Source organism: Staurois parvus, unplaced genomic scaffold, assembly GCF_062004578.1.
Source record: "Staurois parvus isolate SC_StPar_1 unplaced genomic scaffold, SC_StPar_1.0 ptg000540l, whole genome shotgun sequence".
In the NCBI taxonomy this organism is placed as follows: domain Eukaryota; kingdom Metazoa; phylum Chordata; class Amphibia; order Anura; family Ranidae; genus Staurois; species Staurois parvus.
In genome coordinates this window covers 824,182-838,606 of record NW_028318336.1, presented here as the reverse complement: position 1 = coordinate 838,606, position 14,425 = coordinate 824,182, and the positions used below count along the sequence as shown (strand labels likewise).

General features: G+C 46.4%; 2 protein-coding genes and 1 long non-coding RNA gene across 6 annotated transcripts in view; 2 read left to right on the top strand and 1 right to left on the bottom strand.

The window, feature by feature from the left end:
• Positions 1–14,425, top strand: part of LOC149451417 (uncharacterized) — a 502,187-nt gene that overhangs the window by 238,359 nt on the left and 249,403 nt on the right. The window lies entirely within an intron of this gene.
• The window catches only part of KLHDC8B (kelch domain containing 8B), a 225,312-nt gene that overhangs the window by 182,588 nt on the left and 28,299 nt on the right, over positions 1–14,425 (top strand). For all 3 annotated transcript variants that reach the window (XM_089690703.1, XM_089690701.1, XM_089690702.1), the window contains exon 5: positions 5,757–5,858. In XM_089690703.1, the coding sequence (XP_089546829.1) occupies positions 5,757–5,858 (102 nt within the window). The remainder of the gene's footprint in view (positions 1–5,756; positions 5,859–14,425) is intronic.
• The window catches only part of LOC149451421 (uncharacterized), a 41,174-nt gene continuing 37,271 nt past the window's right edge, over positions 10,523–14,425 (bottom strand). Inside the window, exon 2 of the long non-coding RNA XR_016315030.1 lies at positions 10,523–11,156. This is a non-coding gene — a long non-coding RNA (uncharacterized LOC149451421). The remainder of the gene's footprint in view (positions 11,157–14,425) is intronic.

Sequence of the window (14,425 nt, the reverse complement as noted above, 5' to 3'; positions counted from 1 at the left end):
ATGTCCCTGTACAGTATTTATGCATTTAAAGTGCACTTTATAAATAGTTTTGAACAGATAAAAGGCTTTTTTTGGACTTTTTTCTGACCTCCGGAACGGATTATTTGGTTTTCAATGCATTTTGAATTCATTTTTAATCATGTCCCTGTACAGTATTTATGCCTTTAAAGTGCGCTCTAAAAAGATTTTTGAACAGATAAAACTTTTTTTTATTTTTTCGGACCAACAGAATGGATTAATTGGTTTTCAATGCATTCACAATTGTTTCTAATCATGTCCCTGTACAGTATTTATGCCTTTAAAGTTCACTTTATAAAGAGTTTTGAACAGATAAGACTTTTTTTTACTCTTTTCTGACCTCCGGAACGGATTAATTGGTTTTTAATGCATTCCTATGGGAAACCGTGTTTCGATTTGCAAATTTTTCGCAATACAAAAAGTTCCACAGAACGCATTAAATTCGTAAACCGAGGTACGCCCGTATAGGTTTTGTCCCTCCCCCAGCCTGTGACTGGATAGTTAAAGGAGAAGCAGCAAACCGATGAGCTGTTTGGCACTCCTCTCCTTTCTCCTATCAGGATGCTCCTTGCACTGCAGCACACGTGATTGGTGCCAAGGGCTGCTTCTCCCTCTCCCAGTCCCAGCTCTGCTGTACAGTGAATCACAAGAGGCTGATATGTCAAATGCAGGCATTTATATTGCTTGCATTAAAAAAAATATATACATCGAATTATGTGTTAACGAATACACAGCTGCAATAACATGTCTGTTATATCTGCCCGGAGGTTAGCTTTCATTTACTGATGATCCGTATTACAATTCAGGTGATGCCAAGTCCTGGTGAAAATAAAAAAAGAATTGGCAGGCAACCAGTTAGCTGGATTCCTCATTTGCATAGGACAATTATGCAGAAAACACCCTGGTGATTGGACCGCATTCATCATTTCAACCCCTGAAAGGGAGAATTTGAAGGATAATTTGCAAAAACAGCTCATCAAAGCTTCACTTATTGTTTCAATACGGCATGGGAGTAGAGGGAGCCCCGGGAGCCTCTGTGTTTCGCTGTTCTAAATTTCCCTCGAAGCTGTATTCCATTAAGCTCTCTGCTCCAGTGATAAGGTGCAGCAGTGGGGGGCGCTACTGTCCCCTGGGAAAAGATATTTATCCAGGCATGTCTTTGAAAAAAAAAAAAACAAAGCAGCCTCTTTCTATTTTGGACAGGGGCACGTGGCATCGCATTACCATGGTGTATTGTTGGGATTTGGCCTTTTGTAGTTTCCCTGGCTGGCCACCAGATGCCCCCCTAGGTGGAGCATGAGCTGTGGGCTTAAGTGACGGCTCTGCACCGGGGGAGAGGCACCATGGGAAGAAAGGGATAGAGATATTGGTTGGTGGAACACTGGTAAGGTAGCAAAAGGGACGGACTGACCATTCCGGCACTCGGGCACTGCCAGAGGGCCTGGGGTCAGTAAGGGACCCCATGAGATGCCCCTGGTACCTTTCATGAGTGTGGGCGAGGACACAGGGGCCCCATGATCCCCTATTGCCCGGGGACCCATGAGTTGCAAGTCCGCCACTGGGTAGCAGACATTACTGGGAGACATGGTCATAGACATGGTCATATGTATTCCCTGAGGTTGGACCATCAAGGCTCAGAATGTCTTCACAAGGCCTTCATCTTGGGTTTCCCCCTTGGGGCAGAACAGGGTGGTGCAAGAGGACTTTGCATTCTGGGACTGCGCACATCCCCCTGTTTGGGGATACTCCCGGACATCCTTCCTATCGATACGGGTCTCTTCCCTTGTCTATTCTCCCGTTGAACCCTACTCTCAACTGGTGATGGACTGCTTGTAACCTCAGGACTCGTTTACACTTCGACTTTACCACACATTAAGGCACCTACCGCTTCAACAGGCTTTTTAATGTGTTTTTGATGCTTTTTTAAAGCTTTAATGAAGCTTGGTGAAATGCCCTGTGTGTGTGTTAATTGTTCTTTGTTTTAAAGAGGCTCAGGAAAACCCTGGCTCAGTGGCACCCCCACTCAGCAGATCCCCAGCTCATTAGTACCCTTGTTTGCTAGATCTCCTGCTCAGTAATACCCCCAGCTTTATTGATGCCCCATTCAGTATTAACCCCCAGTTCTGCTGATTCCCCGCTCAGTAGTAACCCCCAGCTCTGCTGATCCCCCAATCAGTAGTAACCCCCAGCTCTGTTGATCCCCTACTCAGTAGTAACCCCCAGCTCTGCTGATCTCCCACTCAGTAGTAACCCCCAGCTCTGTTGATCCCCGCTCAGTAGTAACCCCCAGTTCTGCTGATCCCCCACTCAGTAGTAACCCCCAGCTCTGTTGATCCCCCCTCATTAGTAACCCCCAGCTCTGCTGATCCCCCACTCAGTAGTAACCCCCAGCTCTGCTGATCCCCTGCTCAGTAGTAACCCCCAGCTCTGTTGATCCCCCTTCATTAGTAACCCCCAGCTCTGCTGATCCCCTGCTCAGTAGTAACCCCCAGCTCTGCTGATCCCCTGCTCAGTAGTAACCCCCAGCTCTGCTGATTCCCTGCTCAGTAGTAACCCCCAGCTCTGTTGATCCCCCCTCATTAGTAACCCCCAGCTCTGCTGATCCCCTGCTCAGTAGTAACCCCCAGCTCTGTTGATCCCCCCTCAGTAGTAATCACCAGCTCTGTTGATTCCCCCTCAGTATTAACCCCCAGCACTGCTGATCTCTCCCTCAGTAGTAACCCCCCGCTCTGCTGATCCCCAACTCATTAGTAACCCTCAGTTCTGCTGATCCCCCGCTCGATAGTAACCCCCAGCTCTGCTAATACCCTGCTTAGTAGTAACCCCCCGTTGACTAAGCAACATTTCAGAGTCTCGCAGGACCCCTTTAGCAGGCATGTGACCAAGCAACATTTCAGAGTCTCGCAGGACCCCTTTAGCAGGCATGTGACCAGGCAACATTTCAGAGTCTCGCAGGACCCCTTCATCAGGCATGTGACCAGGCAACATTTCGGAATCTTGCAGGAACTCTTCATCAAGCATGCAACCAGGCAACGTTTCAGAGTCTTGCAGGAACCCTTCATCAGATATGTGACCAGGCCCTCAAGTCGCATAAAAGTTGGACCAAAGTAGTGCAGGAACTACTTTGTAGTCCCTGCAACTTGAAGTCGCACAGATATGAATGGTACCCATTGAGCAACACAGTGGCCAAATGGTTAGAACTTCTGCCTGGCAGTATTAGGCCCCATGTACACGGGACGTTTCTGAACAATGGAAACTGACTGCTGGAAAACGTAGGTAAAAAAAGTATGTTTAGCTGCGCTTGCATAACGCGTTTATGGGCATTTATGCGTGTTTGCGTTTAGAATCGTTTTTTAAAGATAAGCACAGGAGAATCTCCCAAATGCCCACAATGCACTGAAAAGTGGTAAATTATTAACTATTTCAGATTGTTTCAGAGAAATACAGAGAGTAGAAGCAGAGACAGTAGTATGTGTTGAGATAATTAGGTGTGAGTTGCTGATTAACATATCTTTTGTTTCTAAGGGTGGGAGAGGTCTGAGGTGTGAATTGGTCATTACAATGTGTGATAAGCTTGGTAGGAACATCCTGTGTTCAGTGTTTTGTCCATCTGAGCACCTTGAAAACTCTTTGCATGCATTTTTCATGATGAAAAAAGGCTCTGCACAGCATCGGGAACTGGAAGAGTTAAAAAACTTTCAAACACAAACACATTAAAATGCGATTTGCCACGTTTAGATGCGTTTAGCCACGTTTACAAGTGTTTTGCGTTTGAAACGCTGATAACATCGGTGTCTGAACGCAAGTTTGTTGCGTTCAAAAAAAAGACTGTAAACTCAACTGCCTGTAAACGGCTGTAAACAATGATGTGTACATGGACACATAGGAAAACATTAGGGAGAGTTCAGGGGCTGCTGAAAAAAACGGTGAACAGCTCCTGAACATGTCGTTGGTTCGAATCCCAACCATAGCAATACCTACCTGCAGTTTGCATGTTCTCCCTCTGCCTGTGTGGGTTTCCTCCGGGTACTCCAATTTCCTCCCACACGCCAAAGACATGCTGGTAGGATAATTGGATCCTGTCTAAATTAGCCCTAGTATGTGTATGTATGAATGTGAGTTAGGGACCTTAGATTGTACACCCCTTGAGGGTTAGGAACCTTAGATTGTACGCCCCTTGAGGGTTAGGGACCTTAGATTGTACATCCATTGAGGATTAGGGACCTTAGATTGTACGCCCCTTGAGGGTTAGGGACCTTAGATTGTACGCCCCTTGAGGGTTAGGAACCTTAGATTGTACGCCTCTTGAGGGTTAGGGACCTTAGATTGTACATCCCTTGAGGATTAGGGACCTTAGATTGTACGCCCCTTGAGGGTTAGGGACCTTAGATTGTACGCCCCTTGAGGGTTAGGGACCTTAGATTGCACTCCCCTTGAGGGTTAGGGACCTTAGATTGTACGCCCCTTGAGGGTTAGAGACCTTAGATTGGATGCCCCTTGAGGGTTAGGGACCTTAGATTGTACGCCCCTTGAGGGTTAGGGACCTTAGATTGTACGCCCCTTGAGGGTTAGGGACCTTAGATCGTACGCCCCTTGAGGGTTAGGGACCTTACATCGTACGCCCCTTGAGGGTTAGGGACCTTAGATCGTACGCCCCTTGAGGGTTAGGGACCTTAGATCGCACGCCCCTTGAGAGTTAGGGACCTTAGATCGTACGCCCCTTGAGAGTTAGGGACCTTAGATCGTACGCCCCTTGAGGGTTAGGGACCTTAGATCGTACGCCCCTTGAGGGTTAGGGACCTTAGATCGCACGCCCCTTGAGAGTTAGGGACCTTAGATCGTACGCCCCTTGAGAGTTAGGGACCTTAGATCGTACGCCCCTTGAGGGTTAGGGACCTTAGATCGTACGCCCCTTGAGGGTTAGGGACCTTAGACTGTACGCCCCTTGAGGGTTAGGGACCTTAGATTGTACACCCCTTGAGGGTTAGGGACTGATGTGAATGTACAATATATATGTAAAGCGCTGTGTACATTGAAGGCGATATATAAGTACCTGAAATAAATAATTGGGAAACATGGGGGGTGACTTTGGAGTCGCATGATAAGTCTGAATGGGCTCTAAGCTCTTGCAAAGTGCTCAGTCTATTTTCTTTTAGTAAATCACCCCCTTTAAGTTCCTCAGACCGTCATAAAATGCCCCATCATCCTGCACAAATCCCCATTTCCACCTCCCATGCGCTCAGCCTCGTGTTCGTGTTCAGAAAAGCGACGACTGCTGAGCCTAATGAGTCATAAAATTACATATGCTTCTGTTGTAGAGAAAAGTTATGTCACGGGAGAAGACCGCAAAAAAAAAAAAAGGAAAAAGTTGATACTTGCCATCTCTCGGAGTTTATATCGCGGTTATTGTTCTAAGTACACCCAAGCCCACTTGAAACAGATTTATTTGTTTGCAGATGACAGCCGCGGCCTTTCGGAAATACCGCGCCTCGCGGAGAATAAAAGCGCTTAGGAGACCTGACAGTTGTAGCTGAAATCTCATCATCATCCTGTCAGCGGATCTCTGCGTGATATTCGCGCCTCTTAACTGCACTCGGTGTTCCTTGTGTTTATTGCTTCCCCTCCTGCGACAAACTTTTCTACGGAAAAACAAATTGAAATCTACAGGAAAAAATTGCAGAGAACGCTCGCTGGCGGGTTTAGAAGGCTGAATAAAGTTTTTTTTTTTTTTTTTGCAGGTGTCTGGAGCAAACCTGGGCGATCCACGCGCATGAGGGAGAAGAGAGCCGACTTCGTCGCTGGGTACTTGGGGGGCCGCGTGATTGCTGCGGGAGGACTCGGTGAGACATCCAACTACGACCCGTGTGTAACATGGCCTGGGGTACAATGTGTAATCAATCCATGTTTATTCAGGAGATACAACTTCTTCTTTATGGGTTTGTCCACCCAAGAGATCACAGGTAAAAGTCAGGTTTACTGATCACCAGTGGAGCTACAGAAAGATTTAGGTGACCAACTGCACCCCCCCTCCCCCCACCTGCAGAGACACAGCAGGCACTAATACAAAGGATGGGGCACTATTCCTCCCACTGACAAAAATGATGGGGCACTATTCCTCCCACTGACACCAATGATGGGGCACTATTCCTCCCACTGACACCAATGATGGGGCACTATTCCTCCCACTGACACCAATGATGGGGCACTATTCCTCCCACTGACACCAATGATGGGGCACTATTCCTCCCAATGACAAAAATGATGGGACACTATTCCTCCCACTGACACCAATGATGGGGCACTATTCCTCCCACTGACACCAATGATGGGGCACTATTCCTCCCACTGATACCAATGATGGGGCACTATTCCTCCCACTGACACCAATGATGGGACACTATTCCTCCCACTGATACCAATGATGGGGCACTATTCCTCCCACTGATACCAATGATGGGGCACTATTCCTCCCACTGATACCAATGATGGGGCACTATTCATTCCACTGATACCAATGATGGGGCACTATTCATTCCACTGACACCAATGATGGGGCACTATTCCTCCCACTGATACCAATGATGGGGCACTATTCCTCCCACTGATACCAATGATGGGGCACTATTCATTCCACTGACACCAATGATGGGACACTATTCCTCCCACTGACACCAATGATGGGGCACTATTCCTCCCACTAATACCAATGATGGGGCATTATTCCACCTACTGACATCAATGATGGGGCACTATTCCTCCCACTGACACCAATGATGGGGCACTATTGCTCCCACTGACACCAATGATGGGGCACTATTTCTCCCACTAATACCAATGATGGGGCATTATTCCACCTACTGACATCAATGATGGGGCACTATTCCTCCCACTGACACCAATGATGGGGCACTATTGCTCCCACTGACACCAATGATGGGGCATTATTTCTTCTACTAATACCAATGATGGGGGCATTATTCCTCCCACTGACACCAATGATGGGGCACTATTCCTCCCACTGACACCAGTGGTGGGGTACTACTCCTCCAATTGATAGAAGTGATGGGGCACTATTCCTCCCACTGACACCAATGATGGGGCACTATTCCTCCCACTGACACCAATGATGAGCCACTATTCCTTCCACTAATACCAATGATGGGGCACTACTCCTGCCACTGACACCAATGATGGGGCACTATTCCTCCCACTGACACCAATGATGAGCCACTATTCATCCCACTGACACCAATGATGGGGCACTACTCCTCCCACTGACACCAATGATGAGCCACTATTCCTTCCACTGATACCAATGATGGGGCACTATTCCTCCCACTGACACCAATAATGAGCCTCTTTTCCTCCCACTGACACCAATGATGGGGCACTATTCCTCCCACCAATACCAATGATGGGGCACTATTCCTCCCACTGATACCAATGATGGCGCACTGCTCTTCCCACTGACACCAATGATAGGGCACTATTCCTCCCATTGGCACCAATGATGGGGCACTATTCCTTACAATGACACCAATGATAGCGCACTATTCCTCCCACTGACACCAATGATGGGGCACTATTCCTCCCACTGATACCAATGATGGGGCTCTATTCCTCCCGCTGACACCAATGATGGGGCACTATTCCTCCCACTGACACCAATGATGGGGCACTATTCCTCCCACTGATACCAATGATGGGGCACTATTCCTCCCACTGACACCAATGATGGGGCACTATTCCTCCCACTGATACCAATGATGGGGCACTATTCCTCCCACTGATACCAATGATGGGGCACTATTCCTCCCACTGACACCAATGATGGGGCACTATTCCTCCCACTGACACCAATGATGGGGCACTATTCCTCCCACTGACACCAATGATGGGGCACCATTCCTCCCACTGATACCAATGATGGGGCACTATTCCTCCCACTGATACCAATGATGGGGCACTATTCCTTCCACTGACACCAATGATGAGGAAGTATTCCTCCAACTGACGCCAATGATGGGGCACTATTCCTTCCACTGACACCAATGATGAGGTAGTATTCCTCCAACTGACATTAAGAATGGGGCACTATTTCTTAGACTGTCACCAAATATGGGACACTATTCCTCCCACTGACAACAACCAAGCCTAAGGCATTATTTATTCCCACTGACACCGGACCCCTAATATCTGAAGGACAGAAATCTAACCCTTTGTTTAGAAATTTTGGAGACCCCTGTTATAGACAGTAGCAGAGGGGGGGGGGGGGGAGTTCTGTGGTCCTGTTTCTGTTGTCCTGATACAGCACAGTGAGTGAGTGTTGTCACCCATGGACAGGAAGTGTTTTCCTGACAGGATCACCAGGTGAAAGTAAAGGGGAAAAAAAGTTGAATAAAAAAGTAAGTTATACACCACACTATGTAGTAATAAGCTACAATGTATTCCATTTTTGTTTTTAGGTTTATATACACTTTAAGCCCCCAGTCACAGTGGGTGCAACTTGGCATGTGATTTGCATGCCATATGATGTATATATACATCAGTGGTTCATATAGTGAACTCGGTGTAGTTATTCACCCTGAGGTCATCACAGAGGACAAGGGGGCGCTCTTTACGTCTGGAGGAAAAGAAATGTAATCTCCAAACACGGAAAGGTTTCTTCACAGTAAGAGCTGTGAACATGTGGAATAGACTCCCTCAAGAGTTGGTTGTGGCCAGCTCAGTGGATTGCTGTAGGAAAGTCCTGGATTCTTTCTTAGATACACAGAATATAACTGGATATAACATTTATGGGGAAAGTTGATCCAGGGAATATCTGATTGCCTCTCGGGGGATCAGGAAGGAATTTTTTCCCCTGCAGGAGCAAATTGGATCATGCTTTGCTGTTTTTTTTTTTTTTTGCCTTCCTCAGGATCAACTGTGGGTGTAGGATTGTAACTTTTTTATTTTTTGTAGGTTGAACTGGATGGACTTTTGTCTTTTTTCAGCCAGACTAACTATGTGACTTGCAAATCGCATGCCAAGTCGCACCCTATTGTCTGCAATTACAGCTGTCATATCGGTGCGGATCCAACTTGGTTGGAGCCGCACTGATTTCTACATTCACTACTTTTGCTGCAAGTTGCATAGACATCTGTGTCAGATGTCTAGCAAATCGCACCTCAAATGGGAGTGTCATCCGACTTTGAAATCGTGCAACTTCACTGTAAGTCGCATGATTTCAATGTCGGGATTGCTGTGACTGGGGTGTATAGGCACCCCTATGATAAAGGCAGAGGTTTTGTTGCTCGTGAATGCTTGAAGCAATGCCTTGAACACAAGCAGCTGTAAAAGGAGGAGGGGCGAAACGCGTTGACGCATTTCCGGCTTCGCCGTCCAACGTACCACGTCACTTCTGAGTGGTGTCTGGTGATCCTGAAGGCTGGCTATATTCCTGTCTGGAGTAGGGGAGATCCAATATTATCTGGTGTTTGGAGGGTTATTGACTGGATCTAGGATCCCAAAAAAACCCTAAAAGGCGTTTTTTTTCACCAATATCTGGTGAGTGCGGTGTGGTATTTGAGCACTATTTTGGTGGAAACACGGGTCAAACTTTTTTTTGAGAAAAGACTTTTATGAATATGTTTTTTTATTTTTCACTTTATTGATTTGGAGTGGGACTTATTAATTTTCATTTTTTATATATTTTTTTTAAATTATTATTTATTTAATTTTTCACTGGAGTGTATATTTATATATCTGCACTGTTTTAATGTCTTAGATTATTTTTGGGTGTTTACACTAATGAGCAGCAGCATTTATTGATTTATTTAGTATTTCGTTTCACGGTTTTGGCGCTGGGGATTTTGTTCTATGTAAAAGGAGTTCAGATTGTAACTTCAGTGAACTATAAGAAAGTGTTTGAATCCCGAACACAGGAGCAGAAAGAGGAAACCCCAGAGACACTTTATCTGAGCTCACCTCATGTGACCTCAAGCTGTCAGCATCTAAATGGAGATGTCTAATTCTCACACATGGGGAGATCAGAGCTAATGGAAGAAGACATATCCATGTGGAAGAATGAAAAAGAAATCTGCAGGGATAAGGAAAGAAGCAGCAGATCAAGAAATGGATGAAACAGTCTGAGATCATTGTTGGTAAATAGGGCACAAAAATTATACAACGCGTTCTGGAGGCCAAACCGCTCCCCCCTTCATCAGGGCTAAATGAACCAACTAAAACATAACCATGATTATGGAAAATCGTGTCCAAATTGTTTGAATGTTCCATCATTATGTGTTCCTGGGAAAAAAATGTAAACAGGTGAGATCCCTGAAGACAGCTTGTAGCCCCCCTGGCGGTATTCCCGAGCGTAGCTCGGGGTAAAGTTTCAGCACCACAAGCCGTATCCCCGAGCTACACTCGGACTTACCATGTGGCGTTGCTCCGGGATCTTGTCAGGGCTCCCGGGGTATGACCAGAGATATGTGAACTGACGCAGGGAAACGCAGACTTCAGATAAGTTATAAACAATCTAATTTATTAAAGACCAACAATACAAACATAAACGCAGTGCAATACTAGAACGTAACACAGTGCAAACAAACCAAACCACCCACAGATAACAGTACATACAATGCAAGCGTCGTCAGGCAGGCCGGGTCAATAACAATCGGGCAGGTAGGTACAGGGGGTCAGGCAGAGAATGGTCGGGGTCACAAGCCAGGGATAAACAGGAGAAGTCAGCAGAGGTCCGGATCAGGCAGGGTCAGCAACGAATCAGACAGAGACAGGAACAGGAACAGGGATGCAGGAACAAGATACAGGGCCCAGGAAAACCACACACCAAGGCAGAGACTGCAGGTCTGGCCATCCCTTAAATACACCTGCATGATCAACTTCAGGTGTTTGGCTGGCTGCAGGGTTGAGTCTCTGATTGCCGGGAGCACCCGCTGGCCAGCCCTGGTACTGCAGCCCACAAGGCAGGTGGGTCCCACCATTACTGGCAAGTCCATTCCTGACAGATCTCTTCTGCACTGACCTTGTCCTGCGCTCCCACAATGTCCCCCCTGCAGCGGCCCCGGCCATGTCCCCCGGCTGATCTGTCTTCTGTGTTTCATTCCCTGCGACTTCGGGACATACGGGGGATGGAACTGGCGGGAAATTCGAAAATGACAAAAAGTGACATTCACTAAATACACTAAAATCACATAGAATAACATTCCTGTATCAAACCATTTCACATACATTTTGTCCCGAGTGCTTTGTCCGGCGCCCTGCCTGCATTTTTACTGTTCTTTCTGCCTGGAAACTGAGAAACGTCCATGGCGTCCAAAAAGCGTCCCTTTAGGTCAGACGCGGTTTTAGACCGGCTAGAGAACAGCGATAGTAAATCAGAACCACTTGCAGAATTGAGTGATAATGATTCATGGGGGAAATTCCTCATCAGACACTGAAAACGATTCTGCGACTGAGCTCAGCGATGTGCGAACTTGGCGCTCTATTTCACATTTCAGGGTTTTTGGTTTGATTATATTATTGAATTAAATTTATTATTAGTAGATTATTATTTTTTATGATTATTTATTATATTATAATTTATGATTTCGTGTTTCAAATTTTATCATACCCGGGATGTTTACTAGACTCTTGTTTGGACAGATTTTAGTGAGTTATTCCTAAAAATTACAGGCCTACAATAAAAAAACGACATATTTCCATGAAAAAAAATGTACCGCTTTGAGCACAGAAATACTGACATAATCAGACCGCTAGGGAGGTTACAAGAGGCGGTTGGTTTACTAAAGTCAAATAGACGGTGCATTTTGCAAGTGCAGTTGCTCCAGAGCTTAGTAAATAAGCTGAAGCTTCACTTTGGAAAGAATACCCAATCACCTGCAAGGAACTTAAAAAAAAAAAAAACAGAATTTTTTGCTTGCATGTGATTGGATGATAGACATTAGCAGAGCTTCTCCTCATTTACTAAGCCGTGGAGCAACTGCACCTGCAAAGTGCACAGGCTATTTGCCTTTAGTAAACTCAAACCCTGTATTTTTAAGTGTTATCCATTTACCGGGATAGTAAATACAACTAATGTGTTTCTGTCTTTTAAATGACTCCTAGACCAACCCAGGGGCGGACTGACCATTTGGAAACTCTGGCACTGCCCAAGGGCCCGGGGTCAGTAGGGGGCCCCATGAGATACCCCTGGTACCTTTTTCATAGGCTTTTTTGAGTTTGGGCAAGGACACAGGGGCCCCATGATCCCCTATTGCCCGGGGGCCCCATGAGTTGTCAGTCCGCCCCTGGACCAACCATACACTGAACAATCTGTTCGTATAACCTCCTTTAGATCCACAATCAACTTAGTAGTGCAAGGGCCTGTCTGATTTGATACAAATTGATTGAATTGTTTTGGTGAGCCCTCCTATTACAAAGCTTTGGTCAGTCTAAAGCAGACTGTAGCTGGCCGCACACTATACAATCTGGTTGTACAAATCTCTATCTTTATCTTTGCCAAGACATGGCTGTAACCCATGCAGGATCACTTTAACCTCTTCACACCGTCCACACACAAATGTGCGGCCTCCCGGCGTCTGGGCCTAGACGCCAAGCAGCCGCACATTTGTGTTCTATTAAAAAAGGACATATGTGCCGAGAGTGAGCGCCCTGCGCGCTCCCAGCACACATGTCCGGTAGTCACAGAAAGGTCCCGATCTCTTCTTTTGATCGGGACCTTTCCCGATCATGTGACCGCCGTGACGGCGCATCACGGTTGTCACATGACCCTAAACCCCGCCCCGCCTCCGGGCTTCTGGAACCCTTAAAGAGCCGGGAGGCGCCAGCGTGAAGGGGTTAAGTCCTCACGCACACGGGACGTTTTTACAGCGGCTGTTTTTAGCTGTTGACATTTTTTTCTACAGCCAGTAAACCCCCCAGCATGTTATCCTATGTGTCCATACACATAGACTGGAATCAGCATTTTTTGGCTGGGAAAAAAACCCAGGACTAGTGGGCTTCTAGAGGAGTTTTCTAGATGTAAAAGCGCTCTAATGCTGAAAAATGCCACAAAGAAGCATTTTCATTTATTACAGCTCCATCAATTTGTACAGCACTTTACATATATATTTTACATTCACATCAGTCCCTAACCCTCAAGGGGCGTACAATCTAAGGTCCCTAACCCTCAAGGGGCGTACAATCTAAGGTCCCTAACCCTCAAGGGGCGTACAATCTAAGGTCCCTAACCCTCAAGGGGCGTACAATCTAAGGTCCCTAACCCTCAAGGGGCGTACAATCTAAGGTCCCTAACCCTCAAGGGGCGTACAATCTAAGGTCCCTAACCCTCAAGGGGCGTACAATCTAGGGTCCCTAACCCTCAAGGGGCGTACAATCTAAGGTCCCTAACCCTCAAGGGGCGTACAATCTAAGGTCCCTAACCCTCAAGGGGCGTACAATCTAAGGTCCCTAACCCTCAAGGGGCGTACAATCTAAGGTCCCTAACCCTCAAGGGGCGTACAATCTAAGGTCCCTAACCCTCAAGGGGCGTACAATCTAAGGTCCCTAACCCTCAAGGGGCGTACAGTCTAAGGTCCCTAACCCTCAAGGGGCGTACAATCTAGGGTCCCTAACCCTCAAGGGGCGTACAATCTAAGGTCCCTAACCCTCAAGGGGTGTACAATCTAAGGTCCCTAACCCTCAAGGGGCGTACAATCTAAGGTCTCTAACCCTCAAGGGGTGTACAATCTAAGGTCCCTAACTCACATTCATACATACACATACTAGGGACTATTTAGACAGGAGCCAATTCACCTACCAGCATGTCTTTGGAGTGTGAGAGGAAATCAGAGTACCCAGAGGAAACCCACGCAGACACAGGGAGAACATGCAAACTCCAGGCAGGTGGTGTCACAGTTGGGATTCGAACCAACAACCCTAGTACTGCCAGACAGAAGTGCTAACCATTTAGCCACAGTACTGCTTTTGAACTTTTTTTACCAAAAAAAAGTATTTTTTTGCTAAACAAAATGCTAAAAAACGGAAAATCTGAAAAAATGTGGGAAAACGCTAATCGCGGCAAAACGTTGCTAAACGCTAATGCAAAAACTCAAAAAAAAGCTGAAAAACTCTGGTTTTTAATGTGTCTTTACACAGCTAACATTACCAGCCTTATCAGAACATCCCGTGTGTATGAGGACTAAAACTCAAAATACTTTAATTAAAAAAAGAACCTTCAGCAGGAGTTAAAAATAAAGAAAAGTAGCTCTGGCTGCAATATTTACCTTCAATCCAGAGTTGTCCCATGCAGTACTCCTTTTACCCCACAAGATGCCCTCAGTCTTCCGAGATTGAATGAGCCCCAGTGTCACTCCACCTGAAAGACTGAGGAGATACTGAGAGTTCAGGGTGTCATAGACTCATG